The 18,060-nt window shown below is 38.4% G+C and overlaps 1 protein-coding gene across 2 annotated transcripts in view; it reads left to right on the plus strand.

Annotated features, from left to right (window-relative positions):
• CPED1 (cadherin like and PC-esterase domain containing 1) overlaps window positions 1-18,060 on the plus strand; it is a gene marked incomplete at both ends in the record, with an annotated part of 313,895 nt that overhangs the window by 85,339 nt on the left and 210,496 nt on the right. For both annotated transcript variants that reach the window (XM_079711564.1, XM_079711565.1), the window contains 2 exons: window positions 16,512-16,644; window positions 17,829-17,997. In XM_079711564.1, the coding sequence (XP_079567690.1) occupies window positions 16,512-16,644; window positions 17,829-17,997 (302 nt within the window). The remainder of the gene's footprint in view (window positions 1-16,511; window positions 16,645-17,828; window positions 17,998-18,060) is intronic.

Consider the following 18,060-nt stretch of genomic DNA (forward strand, 5'->3'; position numbering starts at 1 on the left):
ATTTCTTATTTATCATAATATTTACATATAAGGAGATATTAAGTGAATTTGCTGCAGGCAGAAGATTGTTTCGCTTTAGTCTTTTTTGTTTGTTTGTTTTAGTTTTTTAATAGGGAACTCAGTAACAGATGGGAATTGCCTACCCTGGGAGAGTCAGAAGCTCATGTCCTCAGTGCTCACTGGCACTTTCTTGAGGGTCCTCTCTACCTTTCTTCTGTTCCCTTTTTATCTGATGTGCCCACTCAGGCTCAGCTCCTCAAGCCATCCACAACCATTTTTAGGCAAAGTAGAAAATTTCACGTGACAAACCTCATACCGCAGCCGTATGCCTGGGGTTTGGGGCAACTCAGATGTGGGTGTAGCCACCAACCTGAGGTCTGGGCCTCTGGAATGACAGTGACCACTTTGGGCCACGTGGAAGGACCAAGTATTAGTAGTCCTGGCTCTTCAAAGCTGCTCTTCTGACATTTTTGGGAGGGCTTTTAGAATTCACTGGCTGTGCTGCCAAAAGGGTTTATAAAGCAGCAATCTGGGGATGTGAAATTAATGAATGTAAGTAGAACAAAATTACGTTTTGTGGGTGATATATGATTTCTGTCAGAACAAGTAATTGCTTTGACCTGATGGCACATCTGCTGTCGGGTAGTGGCGAGTGCAGACTGAGCCCGGCTGCATATGTGTGGATCCCATCTTGACGTCTTAATAGCCCACTGTCCTTGGGCAAGTTTCTTACCTTCTCCATGCTTCAGTTTTCTGTCTGCAGTGTAGGGACAAATAATGACTCTGCCTCCTGGGGTTGGTAAGAGGATCGAAGGAGTTCGTGCACTTAAAGTACTTGGAACAATGCCTCACACAGAGTCAGCAACCCACGAACATTAAGTATTTAATAAGAATTTCCATAAATATTGGTTGCTTCAGTAAGTCTTTCCATAAATATTTGTTGATAAGTACTAACCACTGCTCCTATCCAGTTGGTGAGACCCATGTTTTTCAGGATTCACTAACCTGGGAATAAAGCTAGGATCTTTTTTTTTTTTTTTTTAACGTCTTTATTGGAGTATAATTGCTTTACAATGGTGTGTTAGTTTCTGCTGTATAACAAAGTGAATCAGCTACACATATACATATATCCCCATATCCCCTCCCTCTTGCGTCTCCCTCCCAGCCTCCCTACCCCACCCCTCTAGGTGGTCACAAAGCACCGAGCTGATCTCCCTGTGCGATGCAACTTAAAGCTAGGATCTTAAAATGGTCACAAAAACATTTCTTTGCCTCCACCTACACTCACTATCTTCAGGCCTCTTCATCTCAGAATCCTGCTTCCAATCACTTTTGGATCATCCTAAAGCAATCTTTTCATTCATTCCTATCAGACCTCACATTCTTTATAGATAAATTTATTTATTAATCTCTGATTGATCTGGAAGGAAGTATCTGTAACTTACCTATACACATAATTTCAACAAGCCCTAATGTAATGCCCTAACTTTTATATAAAGGACAAATAAAAGGCAAGTACTTTATAGTGTAACAATTTGTAATCTAATATGTAAATGTTTAGGCATAATGACAGCATAAGGAGTAATGAAATAGTCAAATGCTCCCTCTTTTTTTTTTGTGGTACACGGGCCTCTTACTGTTGTAGCCTCTCCCGTTGCGGAGCACAGGCTCCGGACGCGCAGGTTCAGCGGCCATGGCTCACGGGCCTAGCCGCTCACGGCATGTGGGATCTTCCCAGACCGGGGCACGAACCTGTATCCCCTGCATTGGCAGGTGGACTCTCAACCACTGCGCCACCAGGGAAGCCCAAATGCTCCCTCTTTTATTTGGAATCTCCATGAATGTGACAGGTACAAATTCAGATTGGTGCAGTTGTATCGTAAGGAAACTAAGATTCCATGGGTCACATTGCTGTCAGTGAACAACTCTTGAGACAGTCACAAGCAAAACCTTGCTTGACTATGAAATCGCACTCCTGAAAAACTCAGTGTATGTTAAAACTTGGGGTTTATATATAGAATGGAGTCAAGCTCCAGGTTAAAATAATTACCAACAGGCTTTTCATCCACTTCAATGTCCAGTGAGACATTCAAAAGTGATATAGGGTGGGGGAGAATTTATTGTTTTGCACAGAGCGATATTCAACATAGTAACAGCTGTTGTGGTATGTGCCTTGGCCGATGAGAATGGATATCTCACTATTCAAACAGGCACTGGACTCTGCACCTTACCAATACATTCCAAATAAACATCAGCCTTATCCTACACAAGGCAGAGATCTAGGCTTTATAACCCTCATCTATTAAATTTCAGTAGCATTCTTGATCATTGTGATGGCCTCAAATGCCCCCTTTGTCTTAGAGGGTGTGCCTTATGTGCTCATGAACACAATCCTCTTACACTCAATACCGTGTCCACTATTTTCTTCATTTCTGCTCTGGTACCCTGTGGTCATCTGCTGCCAATGTAACCACTGGTCACACCCACCAAAGGTGTTCTGCCACTGGAGTGCCCCATGGCAGAGGCTGCTGCTGCACCTGCCATTGTCTGTGCTGTCCCATGCCCAGTGTAAGGGATCCTGAGGTTCATGCTGTGCCTGCTTCTCCTCTGGCTGCTGCTGAAACTGTTGGTGCCATGTCCCACGTACCAGTCACTGTCTTGTCCATTGGCTGGAGGTCTACTGGTATTCTCAGAAGCCTGAATAAGTCAACACTAAAATGATTTAGTAGTAAAAAATCAATAGTCAAAATCTTTCTTTACGTTATATATTTTTTTCTATTGTATGTAATGTTACACTCTCACTAAAAACACATTCTTTCAGTATTGTTTTAGCTTCTGACCCAAAACCTGGAGTGGCAGTAAGGCCTGTGGAATATAGGAGCAACATACTAAGAGTTGCCCTTCTCTTTCATGTTGTCCTGTTATCCTTGGACTTCTCTTCCATCCACTCTTTTTTCTTTAGGACAGATTCCTTACTATTAGGCTTTACCCACAGTTCTTCCAGTCAGGGCCAGACATAGTGAACTCCTAGATGGACACGGATTGGTGTCACACTAAAACTCCATCACACTGGTAAATAATACCCAGATGGCATTCTTGTCATCATTCATTGACCATAGGGTTTCAAAGAACAACGACAAAATGTAGGTGTCTTGTCTTTTCCTAGTTTAGGGGGTTGGGATGGTCGTGTTTAATATCATTGAGTTCCAACAATGTCACGACTGGACCTGAAATATTTCTGTTGAGCATATGGAAATAGGACTGCATTTATCCTTCACATATAGAGCCATAGCTATTTATATTATTGTGTTCCAAATATTGCAGAAGTGGGAATGTTTACTTTGTATCTAAATACAGAATTAAGAAGAAAAAGAGAAAGATTACGTGGTTAAGTAAACCGATTATGCCTAATTTATCTTTTCGGTTCAGTATTTTGTAATGTTTCTGTTTCTAGATTCCTTCTCTCAGTCCTGTGTAGGTCATTCAGCAGCCAATTTTAGAAGAGCTTGTGTCATTTAAGAGAAAGAACTTTAAACTATATTCAAAGAGGACTACGAAAAGCAAAGATACCACTGGCAAAGTGATATTTAAAATTTTCCAGTTACATGATTTATTGGTAAACCTACATGGGCTGTGCCATGAGCAAAACAAACAATGTGCCAGGTGTACTCTGAGCTTTTAATTAAGAGAAATTTTACCTTTTGGACAGATTTTAATGGGGTATTTTGCTGTTTGTAAGACATTGAAACCACGGTTTAAGCCATTCGTGGGGGAAAAGCCCTTAATTATGTAGAATATAGATCATGAGGGAAGCAAAACTGAAAAACAACCCCAAATCCTAGAGTCTCATGTCAATTTGTAAAATTTCTAGTCGTGCCCTAATGTCACCTCAAGCCCCTGGGACTAATGGATTCTGTGAATGGTTTAAGTGATTTGGTAAATAAAAGCCAGATTTGGGGGACCGAAGAAAATGCTGAGTAAAGAGCAACATTCTCAGAGAAATCAGCTGTAGTGGTGAGTTGGAGGCCAGGTGAGTAGTTGTGAGGCAGCGAGCTGAAAACGTGAATCGCAAATCATTCCATGGATAATGGCGGCCATGAGCCTTCGTCACTTTTCACTCTAGATCCATGAAACTGAATGAACAGTCCTTCTAATAGAAACTTAATGTACTTTTCTCTAAATCATATTTTGCTCACCTGCCTGTGCCTGTATCACCCCGCCCTGCCTCTTCCTCATAGCTCTACGCCCCAGCAGCCAAGTGGCCGAAGGGACCTGACCTTGGCCCCAGGGGATAAAGCCAGGTGTGGCAGGGAGCTTAGGCAAAAATGGCCCCTCAGAGGGCTTCCCTGGTGGCGCAGTGGTTGAGAGTCCGCCTGCCGATGCAGGGGACGCGGGGTTCGTGCCCCGGTCCGGGAAGATCCCACATGCCGCGGAGCGGCTGGGCCCGTGAGCCATGGCCGCTGAGCTTGCACGTCCGGAGCCTGTGCTCTGCAACGGGAGAGGCCACAACAGTGAGAGGCCCGTGTACCGCAAAAAAAAAAAAAAAAAAAAAAAAGCCCCTCTGAGAGAATGCTGAGCATTAGGTTATGTTAAGCAAACAAATAAATTAATTAAAATGCCCCCTCCAATAACAGCATGACTTACTGGTAAATAAGCCTTGAGGAGTAGTTTAAATTTTTTAATAGTTTTTTTGTTTGTTTGTTTTTGAGAGTAGAGTTGGGGACAATATGGCAGCCAAGGGGCAATTAGCCTTATTCAACACACAATGAAATTTCTGCTAAATTCTACTTTTACAACCCTCTTTTTCCCCTAGGCAAGCCCCCCCACCCCAGCTCACCAAAACACCATCCTGCACATTCTCTCTCCTCAATGGTCTCTTTGTCCATTTTCCTCTCTCTAACTCATTTATATAGATTTAAAAATAAATTTATTTTTTCCCATACTTCAAACAACATTACAAAGATTTGGTTCCCATATAAGCATGTATCATTCTTTCTTAGAGAGGAAAAGAGGACCAAAGGGGCAGAAAACCTCTACTTTGATAATTTTTCACTGTTACTCAGCCTTTTCCCCTTTTGACTTAAAACTAGCTTGAATTTTTCCCACTACTTACAATCCAAGCTTTTGATTCAGCTTCCATTGGCTGGGTCTACAGAGTCAAACTCTAGCAGAGAGCTTGATTGTTAACTCATGACTTTGAACCCCTGAGTGATGCCACAGCTCACAGAATTTTTTAAAGCAATGACTGCACATCCCTAATTTATTGAAAATGACTGAGATATTATTGGATGCCAGAGAATTATTTTTTCCCTAAGACATTTAGTGTATTTTGTAAGAAATAGCAAGGTATAAATGACATTATCCACCACTGACCTATTTTAAGGTATCTAAGTAGCAGCTTAGACCTGGAAGTACAGTCTGGGATTGCAAGGACATGCAAACAAGTGGTGTTAATTGAGATAAAATGCTGATGTCAAGGGGTGGTGGTGTGATGAACTGGAAGATTGGAATTGACATATTTACACTAATATATATAAAATGGATAACTAATAAGAGCCTGCTGAATAAAAAAATAAATAAAATAAAATTCAAAAAAACAAAAAACTCTGTAGCTTGAGTTAGAATGTATTAAATCTCTAGAAAATAGTATATGTATATAATATAAATATGTTTATATAATATATTAAATAAATTATATATAAATTAGGTAATTTATATATATGCATATGTATACACATATGAACACATATGCTAAAAGTAACTTGGCAGTACAAAAGATGCGAGATGTATGAAGAAAATATGAAGAATATTCTTATAGAAAATATTTATTTGAATTTAATGTCCTGGCCTAAATTCTACCCAGAGTAGAGAGTTTAGGGGGAAAAAATTCAAGATTTTAAACACCTAATTAACATCTTTAAAGACCAACAGTTATTTAACACTTCAGATATGAAGACCCTTCCCTCCCTTGGCTCAGTTGGTTAATTCTTTAGCCATTTACAAGATACAAAATAGGCCAAACGTACCTGGCTACTGATGGGCTTACCCAGCTCAAAGTGAAACTGAAGCACCATTTCAGAAACTCTTATCAGGCTCTGCTTGGCTTCTGACTTGCCCTTGGTGCCCTCGTCTATGAGGAAAGGACTCCTGTGTCGCTTAGCTGAAACTGACATCCGCAGACTCCAGTCATATCGCTGGTCAATTGGAGGGAAGGAACCTGAGGACAAAATGGTTCCGTAGGAACATGTTTGCTCAGGGTCATAACCAAAAATCTTTTCTGACATATTTCCATGTTTTTGACCTATTTCTGGCATTGGGATCTCTGGCCCTCATTAGATTTCATTTTGGCAATTGCCTCTAGTCTCTGAATGTTCTATATTTGTCTCACTCTTGGAGTCAGATATTATGAAAATATTGTTATTTTAAATATGTACTGGTTCACATATAATAAGTTTATTTGTAAATACTATAGAAATAGAGAAGGAAATTGAAGGTAATACTATGTACCTTTTATTATACCAAAAATATAGGGTGAAAAATGAAAACAGAGTTGGTCCGTGAAGGCACTATTAAAGAAGAGCTATGTTCATGCATGTTTTCACTTAAAATAGGCTCAATGACTCACTGTGTTTGTGTCTTACATTTAAATTGAGATTGACTTCAATATACTTAAAAAAGAATTTGGAATCACTGTTACAAATTTCTAGTGAGTCATTTATTATTCTGATGTAAATGATATCAATAACATTTCATGGTTTACTCCAGAAAATGTTCCTGAGAAAAAGTTTAATATTAATAAAGTGATTAACTTATTTTTGCAGTGAGTGGGCTTAGACAGCTATTCTATTATCATATTTGTTGCACTCTAGGTACTAATATTTGTGGGAGGTTGTGTTTCAAATTGTTATTAATGATGCTCATTAATTTATACCAAATTATTCATCTTTGGGCTTGCTGAAGTAGCCAAGTATTTTTTTCTTTTCCTTTTCTTTTCCCCTGGAAAATTCATGTAGAAAAACATCAAAGCAAGTTTAAGTTGCCATAAAGTAATAAAACAATCTTTCATGCTGCTTGGTCATTGCAGTGAAATCATAGGGGCAAGAAATTGAAGTAGGAGTCTAGACATAGCTTTTATTACCAAGGAAAATGAGCAGAATTCAAGGTTTTTTACCTTGTCATGGTCAAAACATAGAGGAGTTCATGGGGAAAATTGTTTTTGTAGAAGTGCATGACTTTGACACTTCCGCTGAAAAAGAACAGAAAGGAGGGCATTTATGGCTTGCATTTACTGAGTGCTCAGTAAGTAGGCAGTTGATTGATTGGTTAGTTGGTGGAAACTTTATGCAATGATTATTCCTTTAAAGCACATTGCTATGAAATCAATCTGGTCATTTTTATGCCTCAAATTGTGTCTCCACATACATCAGGATGTGGACTGCACCTCTATTCCTCTAAAATAAAATGGAAGTTATTCTTTTTCCCAAAAAAGGAATATATCGAATTACTATGCTGTTTGTATTTGCGGTTTGATGCACCCTTATATAGTAACAGCATAGGAAAGATATGCTGAAACTATAGCGTGTAAACTATTGGTATCAAAGCCACATAGGTAATAATATAATAATGTCAAGTCTCAAAAAAGGAATTTGGAGTTGCCTGACTTAAGGCTAGAATTATGTATTAATAATGCCTTTATGTGTTTGGTATATCCATTGTCTCAAAGATACTCTTTGGCCAATGCCACTTTCATAAAGTGAAAGTAAAATTGTGCTAAGGAATTGGTGTGTTTGGAGTATATAAATCCTCAAATTATAACATTTAAATTCAAGTGTAGGTCTGAAATATTCCAGGGAGTTTTATCTATGTGTCATAAATAGTTTAGGGAGTTTTATTTATGTGTCATAAATCTGTTGACTAAGATCTAACTCTGTTGACTAAGAGCTAGTTGTGCTGGTTGTTTGCAAAGTCTCCCCCCGAACAAAATACAGAGGAACAGACTTAAATATTGCGGTAACTGGGTCAGTCCTCAGCTTACCCCATCTATAGAAACCTAGCCTTAATACAGAACTCCTTTAACTGCTTTGCTGGGCTACCACAATGCTAAACTTGAGGAAAGTCACTAAAAACTATGTGTGTCTTTATAGGCCTCTTGCAATAAGGATGCTGTGTTTTATTTTGGGCTATACATTTGTGCTTACTACACATACTTCCTGCTTTGTTCTTAATTGACCAATGTCAAATGTCAGATGTTTAAGAATCACATAAAAGAGAATTTAATAGATTAGCCTTTTTCTGATAGCTAGCAGTGGTGAGAATCCCTTAGTGTTGGATGAATTCAAAAGGAATAACATTTTAGTTACACTTTGAAGTTTCCAAAGTCCCAAACACGTTTTCTATGTTATAGAATAAGATTATACTAAACTACTACAACTAGCTGTTTAACATTTTTTGGACACTTAACATAGCCCAGTGCTGTGCAAAGGACTTTAAAGGAAATTCCATATTTAATCCTGTCAGCGTCCATATGAGGTAGGTTCTTCTTCTTACTATTACTATTATTATTATTCTCATTTTTCACATAAAGACACAGAACTTAGAAACGTTAAGGAATTAGCTCATGGTGATACCTATGACTAGGAATCCATTTATAGACAGGAATTAGGATTTTTAAAATAAATGTTACTTGGAATATCATTTGTAAAACATTTTTGAAAGAAAAATATTGGTTAGCAACTAAATTACAATGAGCTGGACAATTTAGAACATCGTCTTTATGGGTTTCACCCATGTCTTCTCAGGCCCAGGTTCAGCTTGTGTGGTAAAACAAACGAAATCTGGGCCCCCAAATCCTCCCTTACGGGATGTCCCTTGCTTACAAGGGGCAGCCATCCTCTTGGCTGTCTGCTGGTGACCTTCTTTTCCATGGCTTCCTGTGCTCAATGTGGGTTCCGGGGGCTCTGCTGATACGAGGCCTCTTGGCCTTAGACAATTCATCTTGAGGTGTCCGTCTCTGCCCCTTGCTGGAGCTGCCCCAGTGGTGCTGCAGTGTCCTGATATGATCGTAGCAAATCACGCCACTCGAGGGAACACCACTTTGAGGTGAGGTGGAGAGAAACTCTCTCTACCCATGTTACACTCATTTCCTAGGTAGTTAAAAAAAAAAGTTTACGTCATACAACTCTAGTAAAACCACTCAGCACTTGGCTTTCTCATTCTTCTCATTTCAGCTGCTGTTTTCTATGACCAATGCACGTATCTCTAGTTACGTGGGTCAGAAGAAATTGGGGTTCACTTATTAAGCAGAGATTCATTGAGCTCCTATATTCAGTGCCAGCCTGTGCTTGGCACTAAATATGCAATGAAGGGAAAAACCCAGAATCCCTGCCCTTATAGAGTTTACAGTCCAGTGACCTGAGAAAACCCTCTGATGCACTGAAAATAATCCCTCCTTTCTAACCGCCAATGAGTGATCAAGTTTGTGACCTTGACTCTACTTTGGGTATCTTTCCTCCCAATGTTGTGCACTGCTCAGGAGGTGAAAGGGTCGTTGATGTTCCCCAAATACTTTCTCGGAGTGTGGGAACTTAAAGAGGGTCCAGCTCTAGTCTTCTATGAGGTGTTTTGGGCCTCATGCAAATATAATAACTGGTTGATCCTGCGGAGGACTCATGATTGCTGGAACACAGCTGAGTTCACAGAGGGACCACATTTCAGCTCTGGCCTTTGGGCCCTTGTCACTTATATTCTCCATTAGGTCATATATAGCATATATTTTAAATATAACACAACTTTTCACCTAGGATTACAGAAATTTAGAATTGTAAAGGACCTTAGAAATCATTTAGTTATTCATTCAGCATATATTTGTTTAGTACCCACTGGGCTGGCTGCTCTGCTTTTTCATCATCATGCAAAAGAAGAAACCTTTAGTGGTGAGGACTTTCCTCTTCTAGGAACTGGTAGAATTTGGACTGTGCTTCTACTGTTTTCAAAGCGTATGCTAAACACTCACTGAGTGATTTCAAGATCATCCTTTGTGCTAGTCAGGGTTCTCCAGAGAAACAACCAGTAGTTGGGGCCCCCTTACCTGTGATTTTACTTTCCGAGGTTTCAGTTACCTGTGGTCACTCATGGTTTAAAAATATAACATAGAAAATTCCAGAAATTAACAATTCATGAACTTTAAATTGCACGCCTTTCTGAGCAGCGTGATGAAATCTCTCACCATCTCGCTCCATCCCACCTGGGCCATGAATCATCCCTTTGTCCAGTGTGTCCCACCTGTTACTCACTTAGTAGCCGTCTTGGTTATCAGAGCAACTGTCTCAGCATCCCAGTGCTTGTGTTCAAGTCACTCTTATTTTACTTAATAATGACCCCAAAGCACAAGAGTAGTGATGCTAGCAATTTGGATATGCCAAATAGAAGCTGTAAAGTGCTTCCTTTAAGTAAAGTTTCTCCACCTAATAAGGAAAGAGAAAACTGTATGCTGAGGTTGGTAAGATCTGTAAGAATGAATCTCCTTTCCATGCAGTTGTGAAGAAGGAAAAAGAAATTGGTGCTAATTTTGCGGAAGCACTTCAAACAGCAAAAGTTGCAGCTGCAGTAAGTGCTTAGTTAAGTTGGAAAAGACATTAAATAAGACATTTTGTGAGAGGGGTGGAGAGAGAGAGAGAGAAAGCACATTCACGTAATTTTTATTATAGTATTTTTGTTATAATTGTTCTGTTTTATTATTAGTTATTGTTCATTTCTTACTGTGCCTAATTGAAAATTTTTATTATAGGTGTTAATGTACAGGAAAAAAACATAGTATCTAGAGGATTTGGTATATCCTAAGTTTCGGGCAACCACTGGGGGTCTTGGAATGAATAAAGGGGGGAAGGACTACTGGGTCTGTCTATATCTATCCATCTATTGAGAGAGAGAAAGAGATTGACTGTAAGGCATTGGCTCACATGATTTGGAGGCTGAGAAGTCCCACGATCTGCCATCTGCACACCGGAGATGAAGGAAAGCTGATGGCATAGAGAGTCAGTGGTGTAGATTCCAGTCTGGGTCTAAAGGCCTGGGAACCACTATGCTGAGGGCAGGAGAAAATCAATGTCTCAGTTCAGTCAATTAGAGAAAGAGCAAATTCAACCTTCCTCTGCCTTTTTGTTTTAGTCAGGCCCTTGACCCGCAAAGATGATGCTCACCCACACTGAGGAGAGATATCTGCTTTACTCAGTCCCCAATTCAAATGCTAATCTCTTCCAGAAACACACTCACAGGCACACCCAGAAATAATGTTTAACAAGCTATCTGGGCATCCCTTGGCCCAGTCAGGTTGACACATAACATTAACCATCACACTCCTTTGTCATTCCTACCCACAGACATTTTAGCTCTGGAATCTTCTTTTGCAAGTTGTATGTTTATGTGCTCTCTAGCTTCCCTTCAATAGCCACCATAGGGCAGTAAGGAAAAGCTTATGAAATTGCTGATACATGATCAATAGTTAATTATTTTGACCTAACAAAAGACAGTTTCATATGGTTTAGCCTAAGCCATTCCCTGCTGCCATATACAAATGCTCTTATTTGAGATCAAAGCTAATTTCTCTCTTACTCATTCTTTCTATGTGTATACACACACACACACACACACACACACACACATATATATACACACATATAATTATTTCTCCAGAACATGTAGCTGGTAAGAAGACCAGGGCCCAAATTTGTATTGACCAAGTTTAAGGGTTGTATAGGCTGGATATTCTCCATTGGCCCCTCCAGATTCCCTCTAGATCCTTCCCCAGGAAGCTACCCTCCACAGACAGCATCAGCAAGGCTCCCTTGGCCCCTGACTTCCTGCAGGACACCAGAGCTTGGGGGAGAGAACTTTAGGCCATTAATTCCCTGGCTGCTTCCCTGTGGGACCCTGGCCTGGAAGTACCTGTGTGCCTCTACCTGTGGCCGTGACTCTTGCTCTGTGCCCTCTCCCACAGCTGTGCCTTTTGCCTGGATCTGTAATTGGCTCCCTCCTGGGCTAGGGGTGGTAAGAGCTTCCATTCATCAGCCCTGGGGAGCTTCACTACCTGGTGTTGTTTTCCCTTAACTCTACCCTTGCGTTGGTTATCAGCTCCTTCTTTGATAGTCTCTCTCTCTCTCTTTTTTAAATTTTTAATTTTATATTGAAGTATAGTTGATTCACAATGTTGTGTTAGTTTCAAGTGAAAAGCAAAGTGATTTAGTTATACATATTTGTATATCTATTCTTTTTCAGATTCTTTTCCCATATAGGTTATTATAGAGTATTGAGTAGAGTTCCCTGTGCTGTACAGTAGGTCCTTGTTGATTGTCTATTTTGGTTAGTTAGTCTCTTGTAGTCTCTTCACTTATCCCTTTGACTCTGTCATGTCATCCATACTTTGATAGAGTTATTTCCCGGCTATGACTTTAGTTTGGGCGTATATTAATTGTTCTATTTATATTTGCTGTGCATGGAAGTTCTGGGGGTATCTTTGAAGGCTTAGGAGCAAGACTTGTAGATGTCCTCAGGCAGGAAGAACAATTAATGCATTCATAAATACTTATCTGTACTTCTAATCTCAAAACCAGTTGTTAATTATTAATTAAGGGATTTTATCTTCACTGCAAGTTTTGAAATAAGAAAATACTGGCTAAGTTCAGCTTCCTAATATGAAATGCAAGACAATATGTAAACATTTGTGAAATATAATTATACTTTCACTATTACTTTCCTATTAATTATTAGCCACAGGGCAAAACATTAAATCAAATACAATATAAATTTGGCAGCTAATCTTTGCTAGTACAAGTGTTTTCCGGTGTTTAGTCTTTGCCTATGATGTATATAATTATATGCCACATAGAAGGGAAAGAATAAATAACGAAATAAAATATTTTTAATACATTGGAATGCTCATTTTGTTCTCCAACTGCACGTTAGCTTAACCCCTCAAAACTAGCTCATTGCTAGAACAGATATTTACTGCACACTTGTATCAACATTATGTTCCGTAATGTGGGAAGTTCAGAAGATTCCTGGAGAATCACATCCTGTATTCTAGAAGACTCCTTGACAATGTCACAAGCCCATTAAGTATTGATTGGTAAGAATCAAAATGAAAACCCAGGTTTAATCTTCCTTTACAGAAAACTGCGCCAGTCAGCAGGTACTCAGGACCTGGCCAACCAGATATTAGAAAGTACAAAAAGAGCAATCTTCATGCATCCCTAACAAATTGTTCATTTTTATTCTGAGTGAGCAGTCAAGTTATGGCTTCAGGACTCTTTAAAATAAGCCAAGAGTAGTCAATAAATAAAAGCACATATGACACTTCACATCTGTATCTGCTACCCATTGAGACCTCATAGTGTGGGGCAGGAAAACCAAAAGACGCATGCTGGGCCCTCCATATTTAATTACTTTCTGAAAATAGTTAATAAGTACATGTTAATGAATTACAAGGCCATTTAGAAGACTAAATAGAACCTCATCTCCCAAATTCCTTCCAAAAACAGAAGCTAGTTTTGGCATTGTTGATAGGAGATTTCTAGGCTCCTCTATGTGTTTGGGGGCCAAGGGAGAAGGGGAATGGAATATTAAAATAAGTGGATTGGACTGGTCTATTGAGAGGGCCTTGATGGATTTGTCCAATGAAGGATACAGGGAATGGTGACTAACGACAAATCTTTGAGTCTGTTAAATAAGAACCTAGGGTACTTAAAGTTTCCACTATTATTTATTAAAGCTCCATAAAATGCAGTTGCAGTTTTTTTTAAACATCTTTATTGGAGTATAATTGCTTTACAATGGTGTTGTATAACAAAGTGAATCAGCTATACGTATACATATATTCCCATATCCCCTCCCTCTTGTGTCTCCCTCCCCACCCTCCCTATCCCACCCCTCAGTTACAGTTTTTAAAGATATTAATGGAGCTTATTTTTAATTTTTTGCTGTAATCAAGGGAAATGGGAATAATTTTAGATGTCAGGGGACATCTAATTAGAGTTGTGGGGTTTTTCTGTTTGATATTTGTTTTAGAATAGTTGAAAGTAACCTACAAACCTGGAATGATATAATGGAAAATCTTATATATATATCACAAAAGGTAAAAATTACTTTAATCAATATTCAATTTTCTTAATCACAGTTTCAGGGGCTGATGTGGATATTTGACATATTCTTGGTAATTCCTATATTGGATTCCTTCAACTACATGTTATAGGCTCCTCCACTTGAACTAAACCGGAAAAAGATGTCGTAAAATCATGTATTCTTTTGACATATTTGCTGACTACTTCCTCAAAACTGTTGAGCTACTACCTTGGTGTAGTATGTCTAGGTTTTTCGAAGTCACTGCTTGGGCTTCAAACTGGTGCTGTGCTTCCTGGTAGCAAGGGTAAAAGGGAAGTCAGAGGAAATTACACTCTTCTCATATTACACAAAAGAAGGCTACAAATTAGCTCTTTTGGAGAGAAAAAAATTTCCCTAGTAATAAATTCTAAAACATGTCTATTTAGTGAAAAAAAAAGAGCATACTTTCTTACTGCAAGTGTAAAGGTTTATATAAATGCTTGAACTCTTTTGAAGTTGTGATTCTCAGGAAAGAAATTACCTTAATGACTCTTCATTTGTCACCTCCAGAAATAAGCAATTTGAATATTTCCTTTATTATGATGTATTAGAACTTCATTAATAAGGAAGCCTTACAAATAGGCTATCATTTTTTGAGAAAGATCACATGTGGTAAATAATGAGATATGGGAATACATCGAACAGCTTGACTTCTTCGGACTCTTACTTAAGAGTGTGAAGTGTTTTAAATTATACTGTGTTAGTATTGATGAAATGTGCGCAAGGGGGAAAATAATTTAAAGGCTTTGTTCCATTTGGGGAGCTGGATAAATTGTACAATTTAAAAATAAAGCTCTGTGACCTGGCAGGAAGGAAACAACAACTCTCATATGCTGTTGGAAAGAGTGAAATTGGGGCAACCTTTTTAGAAGGCAACTGAGTAATGTTGATCAAATTTACAATGCATTTACCCATTGACCCGGCAATTACACATATGGATTAGAATTCACCCCTAGATAAACTTGTAAAAGTACACCAAAATAGATGTATAAGAGCGTTCATTGTAGTATTTTTGAAATAACAGAAGAAAAACATTACAAAAATAATCTAAATACACAACAATAAGGGAATGGTTAAATGAAATGTATATTCATTTAATGGAACACTCCAAGTTATTAAGAAGTATAAAGGGGCTTCCCTGGTGGTGCAGTGGTTGAGAATCTGCCTGCCAATGCAGGGGACACGGGTTCGAGCCCTGGTCTGGGAAGATCCCACATTCTGCGGCGCAACTAGGCCTATGAGCCACAACTACTGAGCCTGCGAGTCTGGAGCTTGTGCTCTGCAACAAGAGAGGCCGCGACAGTGAGAGGCCCGCGCACCACGATGAAGAGTGGCCCCCGCTCGCCACAACTAGAGAAAGTCCTCGCACAGAAACGAAGACCCAACACAGCCAAAAATAAATAAATTAATTAAATTAAATTAAATTAAAAAAAAAAAGAAGTATAAGGTAATTCTGTATATGCTAATATGGAAAGGACTCCAGGATGGATTAGTAGGTAAATAAGCCAGACATAGTTCATTATGTCTTTTTTGGATAATTAAAAAAACCCAGAAATATCTGCATATATAGGTTTATATAGATATATTGATATTTATATTGATTTATATATTGAAGAATCATATGTATCTTATCCATTGCTGCTTATCTAGACTTCAAAATTGAATGTGTAAGCATTGGGAGAAGTCCTAGAAGGGCGTGGATTGCCTGATGCGTTTTCTTTTCATTTGATAGCTTTCTGTACACTTTGATTTTTCTAACCTTGTACATACACCTATTTTTTAAAAGTATCAATATGAGTGTTCGGAAATAAGTCATTATTGTTGGTGTTTACTTTTACACACTTCAAAAACCCACTAAATAATATTTTACAAAATAATGAAGCACTCTGCTTGAGGTTACCAAGGTCATGAAGCATGACAAACTCTAGCACATGAAGGACTGTATTGTCAGGAAATCAACTCAAGTTATCTATATAAAATTCTCATCACAAACAGAAGTCAACTCCTGCAGCCACTATCCCCTAATCGAGAGAGCATCTCCTAGCTGTATGAAAGAAAGACCCTCTTGGTGTGGGACAGAAGGAGACATCATATCTACTTCCCCTTCTGAGAAAAAAATTTGAAATCAGTTATTATAATTGTTTTTGTAGTCTGTGGTAAGATAACATACTACAAAGCAAATGCCCCTCTAAACATGCCTTCATGCTTGAGGGATTGAACCTTGACTCATAATGGGGAGAAAATTTGCGGCGTATTTCCCTTGGACCCAGTAGTTTAACACAGCAGACTCTACTATGAAAGCCATTCCAAAAGGAAACAATAGAATGACTGATTTTTGCTCTGTTGAATCTTTTCAGAATTGCAACTTCCGGTGAGCCCCTCAGTGTGTCTGCATCAGAGCATACAATTAAAGCTGAGTACTTCAAGTCACCTTTTAAAAACAGTGAAGTCATATATGTGGAAACCAGGGGACTGGAGACGTGAACAGCTGTAAGCTAATCGTCTTGAATTGTTATGTCAAGCATGCATTTTAAGAGATAGCTAATAGAAAAGCACAAAACACATCTGGGGGTTTTACATGTTTGAATTATTAGGTTCTGTTATATAAGTTTTCGGCCATCTCTTCTTAATAAATAATGCCACCATCAATTTTCTGCTACACTAATTCAAATCTCTCTTGCCATAGAATAAACATTTGGGTAAATAGGACTCTTATCCAGGAAGTTACATTAATGGAAATTGAATTTAAAACCTTGGCCATGTGAAACTAAAATTTTAACTTCCATTTTATACTCAAATAACATGCCTTAGTCTACGAGTATGGCTGAATGATTTTTTTCTATTATTATTTTTTTATGGCTCTGAGAAAGCAACTGTAGGGTACCAAGTTATTCAAGTTACCTTCAGGGAAAGGGTTTTGTCATGTAGACAAATTATAGTGAAAAAATTAAGAGATTTTAATTATCCAAGACACAAAATAGTTTGCCCCATGTAATTTTATAATTATTAGGTAGTATTCCACAGTTAATAGTTTTTATTGAAGAATCATATGCATTTCTGCTTACCTAGACTTCAAAAGATGAAACAGCACACTCTTTTCATTGATCGAACTTAGATATTTGAAATATAGAAATCTGATGCAGAAAAGAAAATAGTTATACATTTTGGTATCATTTATGATGAAAGTATGTTTATCACAAAATATTTAACTAGTGTTATTTTTCCTTTTTTAGACTGAAGTGTTTCCTAATACTTCATCCCTTAAATTAACCCTTAATTATCTGTGGTGCAGGTTATTAGGTAGAATCAAATGAGTGGGGAAAGTATTTTGGCATATTTTTGGTGACCTGCCTGTCCACTATTGAGAAACAGTATCTTTTCTTGTGGAGGATAAGATAGAGCGAAGGTAGGAGAGGGCAGAACCGGAAAATTTCAGGGGTATCCTAAACTTTTATATGTATCACTTCTGTTGGGATGGTACCAGATGTGACTAATTTAAATTTTTTAGATCTTTAAGCCTCATTTTAGGTACAATTTTAGACATCGTTTAAGGCAACCCATACACTGAAAGCTGGGGTCCAGTGAAAGAGAGATGGGGTGTACAAAGCTCTGAGGCAATTTATAAATTACATACCCCAAATTATGGAGCTTCAATTATATTTTTAATTTTTTAGGAATCAAACCACAGTCCTAGCTCCACAAGAAACACTCTTGAGAGCCAAAGATTTATCTGTAATTCTTAAAGCGTATGTGCTGGTGACATCCTTAACTCCTCTGCGTGCATTCATTCATTCGACTGGCACGGTTTGGAGTCCACCAAAGAAAAAACGCTTCACTGTCAAGGTAAAATTTCCATTGTTGCAGTTATTTCCCACAAAGTTTACTGGAGATAAGTAAAGTGAGTTG

Source organism: Hyperoodon ampullatus (genome assembly GCF_949752795.1).
Source record: "Hyperoodon ampullatus genome assembly, chromosome: 9".
NCBI classification, from domain to species: Eukaryota; Metazoa; Chordata; class Mammalia; order Artiodactyla; family Ziphiidae; genus Hyperoodon; species Hyperoodon ampullatus.